The 8,801-nt window shown below is 37.3% G+C and overlaps 1 protein-coding gene across 2 annotated transcripts in view; it reads right to left on the bottom strand.

The window, feature by feature from the left end:
- Window positions 1-2,476: 2,476 nt before the first annotated feature.
- Window positions 2,477-8,801, bottom strand: part of LOC108976646 (dendritic arbor reduction protein 1) — a 102,101-nt gene continuing 95,776 nt past the window's right edge. The window contains exons 4-5 of one of the 2 annotated variants that reach the window (XM_018945879.1): window positions 4,417-4,539; window positions 2,477-3,816 (exon numbers count right to left, since the gene is read on the bottom strand). In XM_018945879.1, the coding sequence (XP_018801424.1) occupies window positions 2,486-3,816; window positions 4,417-4,539 (1,454 nt within the window). In that variant the 3' untranslated portion in view covers window positions 2,477-2,485. Of the gene's footprint in view, window positions 4,540-8,801 lie in introns of both variants that reach the window. The other variant, XM_018945878.1, reaches the window with a different exon arrangement.

The raw sequence follows: 8,801 nt of genomic DNA on the forward strand, positions 1-8,801 counted from the left end.
TGATATTATTAAATTTTATTTTCAGCAATATTTATATTTATTATTTTTAATTTCTTTTTCTTATTGTATTAACACTGAAAAAAGGGAAAAGACTTCAAATGATTGTTAGTGGAATGTGTTGAGACACTTACATATTTATATTTGTGTGTATGAATATAATCGTGGAAAAATATTAATTAATTTTTGAAAAATATTGATTAATTAATTTTTGTTTCTCATTAAAATTTTATTCTATAATTATTTTGTATGATATTTGCTAGAATTATTATTATTTTAATTATTACATACATAAATGTATTTATGTGTATGTATTAGTTAGTGTGCTTTTTAATTAAAAATTATGCTGAATTACATCTGTCTCTTATACACATCTAGATGTGTATAAGAGACAGCTTTTTATTTAATCATTTTAATTAGTTAATTAAATTAATTTTTAATTAATTAAATTAATTTTAGTTTAAATGTTAGTTTTTGCGTTTTAAATTGAAGTTTAAAATTAAAATTAATTTATTACAAATGAGATCACAGTATTAGAGATATAAGTTAATTTAAGTTTTGCTTTGTGCTTAATCTGCTGTTTTTTTTTTGCTTGAAACATAATTTTCATTTAACGTTTCTTTTGTAGCAAATTATGCGCTGGTTAGTCGTTACTTGGCTTTGTTTTTGTTTTTAGTTAACAGTTATTTCTTGTTCATATTTTCATATGTTTGTTTTGTGTTGAGTTTAGTGGAAAGTTATTTGCTTTTTTTTTTTTTTTTGTTTGTAATGGTTTATTAATGCAAAGTGTTTATGTTTTTGCTTTTGTTGTAATTTTCTTAATAACATCGTAAATTTTAGACTAAAATAGCTTTATAGTAGGCTAAACTATGGTAAATGTCTTGTATTTGCAGCTGGTTTCGAACCTTGCTGATATTTCTTTTATTACTTTTTGTTGTATTTTGTTTGTGTTTTGAACAGCAATATTTGATAGCAAACAGTTTTGGTTTGTTAAACTTTTGAAGTCAACAATATAACAACCTATGAAAGCGTTTTTAATATAACTTCTTTAGTTTCTTAATTTTGTCCTTTGAGTTTTTCTCAAATTCCAGCGAATTTGTTTTCGTGTTTCATGGTTTTTTAATTAGCTAAACTATGTTTGTTTTGTATATTTGTTTAATTTAACATATCTAATTTTAAATACACAGTTATTTTTAATATTTCAAAATATTTCATATTGAAATCATCATCGAGTGTTTCGCACGCATGTGATTTTATAGTAGAGTTCTTTTCAGTTTTGTTTTCCAAGATTTTATAGTATTTTTGACTTAATTAGTGCGGTAGATTAGAATTGTATGCTGTTTGTGGTTTGTTGGATTTCACAAAATTTGAGTGAAAGCTTTATATATTGGCAATTGGCAGTTGATATTAATGACAATAACGAATTCTTTTTTCAATACTACAAAATATGTGAACTGAGCTGTTGTTAACATATTTGTGAGTTTTAATGCACGAAAGCCTTTTAAAAGCTTTCGAAGCTTTCACTAGTAATTCAAAAGCACATTATGGAAAATATGCAGATACTTTATTTTGTACAAATAAGATTAAAAGTTAACGTTAAAGGTGTTTTGGAAACATTTTTGTTGTGTTCTACTCAAAAGTCGAAAGCACATGCGTAAGAACTTTTAGCGTTGCCAATTAAAAAGTATGAAAATAAGGCAGCATAAATGTCTGCTCTTTAAGCTCTAAACTATAACCACAGATCAAAAGTTGAAAAGTGATTTTGCTATAGAAAGCTTCAAAGCTTCTCATCCATTACTTGTCACCTGCCCAGTGCCATTATATACATTTCAACAATTAATTTATAAGGATTAACCACACTTTGACAAATATGTATAAAGTTTGTGAAAATATGAATCTATAAATGATAGCATTACTGTGTAAGAAATACTATTACCATATCCTGATTGCTGCCCACTGATGCAGTACGCGTGTTGAGACCACGCAATATGGCCAAAGGTATATTGCCAATAGATTCACTGCCATTTTCACTGCCAACACGATGTACGGACAATTCGTTTGTGCTATCGCTTTTCATGCGTATGATTGAAGTGGTGTTTGTAGACGCTTCAGCCGTACTTATGGCGCTGCTGTTGGCATTGCGCGCGTTCAGTTCAATATCGAGTTCGGATTCAGCCTCTTCATATTCTTCCATATCGTAGTCTTCACTACCCAACAATGCATCATCTTCGGTTAGGTCGCTGTCTTCGGGCATTTCAGTATATTCACCAAATATGTCTAAGGGGAAGGGGAAAGCCGTAGGCGGTATCTCACTGCGATTGCCGCGCAATGAAAGTTCCGCTGTGGGCATTACGTCCAGCGGTGTATTGGGTGAGAAGGGCGATGAAAGCTCCGCATGCCAGTCCTGCACCATTAGCGGTGTTTTTGTCAACGATAATGGCGGAGTTGTTCGTGCAATGGAATCATTCGATGATGAATTTGTTTCGGCCTACAAGCTAGTGGCGCTACTCGTTACAATAGGCAAATCGCCGGAATGAAGCATGTGATGGGCCGAGTGATGATGATGATGTTGCTGTTGGGCAGCCGCTGCTGCTGCGGCGGCGGCTTGTTGTTGTTGCTGCTGCTGCTGTTGTTGACTCAGCTTGGACTCCTTCTTAATGCGTTGCTTGAGATGTACTTTGGCGTGGCGTTTCTTCTCGTCGGAGCGCGCAAACTTACGACCACAGATGTCGCATGAAAAGGGCTTTTCACCTGTGTGGGTGCGTATGTGCGTTGTGAGGTGATCCGAACGGCTGAAAGAGCGCATGCAAATGCGACACTGAAAAGGTTTTTGACCGGTATGTATGCGTATGTGGCGGGTAAGTTCGTCGGAACGCGAAAAACGCCGATCGCAATTCTCCACGGGGCAGGCGTAGGGACGCTCGTGCACAGGCGTTTTGCTGGGTCGATTCGGATATTTGCGTGGCTTCACCGGCACCAATTTGAGCGGCATGGTGCTCTGCTGATATACTTGTGACAGTATTTCGTGACCTTTGCTCGTCGACGGACTGTATTCAGCTAGTTGCACAACAGAGTAGCCAGATTGGCTGCCTTGCGATGATGGCGGCTGCATATGGTGTGGCGGTGTGGGATCCGAGTAGGCCTCTTGCTTTGGAATAATACCACCAATTACGGATGCTGCGGCTGCGGAAGAGGTTGCGGATGATGGCCCAGGCACAACCAAGGACTGTTGCGCGCCACCGTATTCGGCTGGCGAATCCAGCCACTGGTACTTGGTTGCGGCGACGGATATTTGTTGGCGGTATTGTTGCAGCTCATGATTGGCTTGCGCTTGTTGCATGTCAGCAAGGCTGGTGAAGCTGCTGGTGCTGCTATAGCTTGGCGGCGGCTGCTTCAATATTATCGGCGAGCAGTCCATATTAAGGCCGAGCAGCTCGACATGTTGTGCAGCCGCGCGCCCATCATCGTAGCCGGCGGTGTGCATGTGATGGGAGGGTGAGGGAGTGGACGATGGTTGCGCCATATTTTGTTGGGTAGCGTAATGCGCTTGCGCTGTGCTCTGTGGACCGGGGCCAAGTAAGCTGAATATGGGCGGTTGGAAGAGTGTCTTATCGGGGCTGGGTAGACCCCAACTATTGCCAAGACCCGCCGACGGTGGTGACATTTGTCCAGGCAGCACACTCAATTGTGGCGAACCAATCTGCTGTTGCGCAGCTTGCTGATGTTGCTGCTGCTGTTGTTGCTGTTGCTGCTGCTGTTGCTGGGTAGCGGCAGCGGCTGCGGCGGCTGCGGAATGCAGGCCGCTCATTGCTGTATTACCTGTAGTGGTGAAAATGCCACGATATGATATTTTGCCGCTATTGCTATTGCTAGTTGCATGCGTTTGTTGTTGTTGTTGTTGTTGCTGCTGTTGTTGGTGTTGTTGCGCATGCTGTTGTTGTTGTTGTTGTTGGTGATGGTGGTGTTGATGGGCGTGTGGTTGATGAAGGCTATGCGCCGTATGTTGATAATGTGTGTGGTGTTGTTGTTGTTGTTGTTGCTGTTGCTGGTGGTGTGTATGATGACTATTGTGTTGCAGGTGTTGTTGCTGATGTTGTTGGTGTAAGGTGTTGTGGTGTGTTATTTGGTTTTGTTGTTGTTGTAAGTGATGTTGCTGCTGTTGCTGCTGATGTTGATACGGGTGATGGTGGTGGGGTGAGTGTTGGCCGGCATGTTGTTGGTGGTGTTGTGTGTGCTGTGTCTGTTGATGGTGATGTTGGCTTTGATGGTGTTGCTGTTGTTGTTGTTGTGGTTGTGTATTGTTTTGTGTACTTGTATTGGCGGTATTATTACATAATGTCGTGCTAGTTGCTGATGTTGTAGTTGTTGTTGTCTGATTCTGACTTAGATGTGTAGGGTACATGGTACAACTATTATTACTTGTTTCTTCCTTGACAATTGCCAAAGTAGGCGGCGTGCTGCGCTCCTCCTTCAATGGACTGCACAGCACCGGACTGGTCGTGGGCTGGGGTTCGAGGGACAAATCCTCGGATTCGATGGAACCTGCAAATAATAGATGTAAAATAAACTAATTTATAGTTGTTCATATTGCAAACAGTGGATTAAAGAGCTTAAATTAATTAAGATACTACAATAATTCTCTTTTTAGTTTTTTTTCTCTGCAAGTAGCTGGACGCTCTCGAAATATATTTGCGATTTCGTCTATACCACATGTAGCTCTTTTTCTACACCCCTCAACATAAAGAAAAAAGTCAACAACGTGTCAACTTACATGCTGCAACACCCAGCTGCACGCTATCAATTAATTTCATGCAACAATATCATTCAGCATTTTTCAAGCGCTTCCACAAAAAAAATATCCATGACCGAGTGATTTCCGCGAATGCCGCCCAGTAGTTGCCGACGCAAAGACGTTCGACGAACTTGACTGCTCGAATTGACAAAATCAAAATGCCAAACAGCAGCCAGCAACTCAGCGGATGCCAACCAGCCAGCCAGCGAGCCAGTCAGCTGGACGCTCCTTCGCGTTTCGCGAGAAATCAACACGGGAGGTCGGCAGCAGCAGCTTCAATTGCGAATTGCGGCACAAGAAAAATATCGACCGCCGCAGCAATGCATTGGTAAGCCACAACAACAACAGGCATGTTGGCTATAATGTTGATTGCCACCAAAGCAACAGCAGCTTCAAATGAAGGGAAAAAAGTGCGAATGAAGCACAGCTTTGGTGTCCAAAGAAGTCTAATTACATTCCGAACACCGATGCATGGACACTCTCTTGCTGCTGCTGATTTTTTTCATTACATTTTTTCTTGTGCTGCTTTGTCTGCATTGCGCGCATTCGCGTTATTCTTCGGTTGCGAATTGATTGAGTTGCAATGCGCTTTAAATGTGGCTTGACATCAATCCTGCGTTCGCACTGTGGCCGCATGTGAACACTTGTTGCAGTGATTATGAGCAGTGTCACAAACATACAAACACAATTGGATATGTGCGACCAGTGTTCGGGCAAAAGTACATGCATGCCATGCCTATGTTCGTTCGGAAGAATTCTTCAATGACGCAGTCAAAGCCAGCGCACTTATTGCCGTAGTGTGAAGTATTCTCAACTGGCATTTTATCGCACTTTCATTTATTTATTTATTTTTTTCCATTTTTTTTTGTTGATTTTTTTTTTGGTTTTTGCTTTGATTACCGCGCTTTCTTACTATAATTCTTATGTGGTTTCATATATCGTTGTTCTTGTGTTTAATTAAACCTCTGTTGAGTGCGACAGCTAGTCGAGTTTTTTTGCTGGTATTGTTGCATACATTTAATTACACGTTTTTGCTTTGCAAAAGTGTATCTGATCGCTTGTGATTAAATAAAGTTGCCTTTGGTCTAGCCCTTCATCGATTTACACTTTCATTACTCTGGTAATCTAGCTTGAAAGCGAAGTTGCTGTTGTCGGAAAGTGTCGTAGAAATTTTCATTGACACATTTTAACGAGCTACGCACGAAATCTTAAAAGATCTCACTGTTGTGTTTTGTATTATCTATAATCTAGCTGATAAAGCATACTGGATATAAAGCTAACATGCATAAGAGAATTAGAGAGGAGCAGCACTTTTAGGTAATGTTCGTGCAGTACAAGTATTTGATTTTAGGCATCCTACGGTTTAGACGAGTCGACTGAAATCAAAATTGGTTGCCCCAATAAACTTCTGTAAGGCGCAGGGCTCTGCGTGTGAACATGAAAGTCTTGTTATTCAAACTTAGAAATTTTTAACCGCACAAAAGTTCGATGTTGCAACAGACTAAGTGAGCTATCAGTCGCGGGGATAAGCCGATAGACGCAACATTAGTTTAAGCTAATTGATCTTTTAGTATAAGAAATGTTGACTAGTAAAATTTCAATCACAAAAAATTTAAAAATTTGTCACGTTCCGTTATATCACAAAGTCACAGCATACAGAGCGCGCTGCAAGTACTTCCAAAGAATTTTGCTATAATTTAAATATACTTTGAACCCTATGTGACTAATTCGACCTAAAAAATATTGGCATTAACTGCTTTGTGATCGGCTTCTCAAATTTTTTGCCCGCTAAAGTTTGAAACTGCCGCCACATTTTTTTTATTTTGGCTTATATGAAGCACCGTTTTATGAGAATTTGTTGCATCTCCGGAGAGTTCAGCGGAATTTTTAATGAATCTATTATGCTTAAGAGCTTTTGGCATAAAATTTCAAACGGCAGCAGCAGAAGCAGACGTCAGTTCCGTTTTATTAAAGATGAGAGAGAGATAGAGAGAAAAATAATGAGTGCAAGTTACTGCGCCAGTTATTACGCGCAACACACACACACAAATACATAAAAATATACAAATATCCCGTTACATACTTGCATTTAAATCTTTTCGCCTTGCTAATAAATTATTATAAATTGCCAAAATTTTATGGCTTATTTGCAGTTAATAAATATATATGTATACATGTTCGTATGTATGTATATATATGATATATTGTGCATGTTTTAGTCGCTGAGTTCATTGCGTCCGGACGAGTTAATATTATTTTATTGTTCTTAATGTACATTGAAATTCGTTGGGGATTCTGCCAATTTGTGACATGAAAAATGCGTTCGGCGTTGCCAAGTTTGGCGATTAAAAGCGACTTCATCATTGTCAAACAAAAAAATCACATACATCTACATACAATACAATGCAAGAAGTATACTAAGCATAAGAAAAATGTTTCGGTTTCGTATGAAATATTTGCAATGCTTAAGATGGCAAAGTGCACAAAGCGTAGTGGAAATGCGTTGCGAAGGAAAAATAAAAAAAATTTGGATGAAAAAAATTAAATAAAAAAAAAACTAAGGCAAAATAAATACAAAACTCAGTCAAGCACATTTAAATGCGACAAACAGCAGCAAGTCGGTATATTTTGGTCACTTAGCGTACACACACAAACATACAAAAGCAAAGATTTTGACAATTTTCTTGCTGCTCTGCATAACTTTTCCAAAAACAATGCAACAATTTCTATTTGCGTGGGCACACCAAAATTTTTCCTTCGCCGCTTGCCTGCTGCTATTGTTGTTGCGGCCATTGCTGGCGTTCGAAATTAAATGTTTTGTGAAATTTATGATGACAGCAACTTTTTATGTATTCATAGCTAATAAATGTATTTTATTGGATTTTTTCGTTTCGATTTTTTTCTTTTTGCTTTTCTTATACGTTTTTATCGCAGTAGCAGTTTCTTATTCAAAATATTTTTTAGAGACTTTTAGCCGCAAATGTATTTATACATACATCATAAAAAATATAATTAAGAAATATTAAGTAATTAATTGCAGCTGAATGCAGTCAGAATTTCTAAATAAAATATTTATACTCTGGCTACATTTATATTTAAGTGGCAATTGAAAAGCGTTAATAAAAAAAATGTGGCAAGCGGGAATATTTAAAAAATAATAATAAAAAAAAATAATTGGCGTTCTAGCTGTTAAATATTAAATAATACAAGTACTTCAATTAGTGGCAATAATTTTATTTGTAATTTTTATAATAATATTTGTTTTTATTCAAGTTTTGATGAGATTTTTTGTAATGGAGTATGTAAGAGTTAAGAAACTTTTTTTTATAACAGCTGTAAGTAAACTAAGCTTGAGCGTTTTGTATAAGAAATGCTCAATATATCTTTAAAAATTCTCAACATTGTAGGAAAAGTCTGTCTGCTTTAATGCTCAACAATTGGGGCAATCCTTTAGGCAACCAGCTGTCTTTAGTTTTTAAACTCAAGAAATATTCTCTTAATTTCAGCTTTTTTTTGTGGTTTTAGCGTGCAAATAGAAATAGAAAAATGTTTTTTGGTTAAATGTAGCTTAAAATCTCACCTTTCCAACACAGTACCTACGCTATGACAAAATACGAAAAGAGTTTTTCGACTACCTCTACCTAATATTATCGATTTCAAAAATCAGAATTTGAGTACGTATACAGAAACCCAGGAGCAAAAGGACTGTTTTTTGTTGAAAGCTGCAATATAAGGCGGCTAATTTTACTAAAATAGTGTATGCGCCTAAATGTAGGCAACATTTTTTTATATTTGTTTTACTTTTAATTAACTAAGAAAGCAAGCTTTAGTCGGACTGGATTGCTATATAATATTTAAAAAGTCGCAAATAATTGCATTATAACAAAAAAATAAAGACACTTTATTGTTATATGTATGTACACTTGTGCTCACATAATTAAGCCACTGCATAGCAAAACTACGTTTCTGAAAATAAATTCACCGAATTAGCTTTTCATTTGTATAACGGTAT

The sequence above is a fragment of the Bactrocera latifrons genome, unplaced genomic scaffold, assembly GCF_001853355.1.
Source record: "Bactrocera latifrons isolate USDA-ARS-PBARC rearing strain unplaced genomic scaffold, ASM185335v1 scaffold_79, whole genome shotgun sequence".
NCBI lineage: Eukaryota > Metazoa > Arthropoda > Insecta > Diptera > Tephritidae > Bactrocera > Bactrocera latifrons.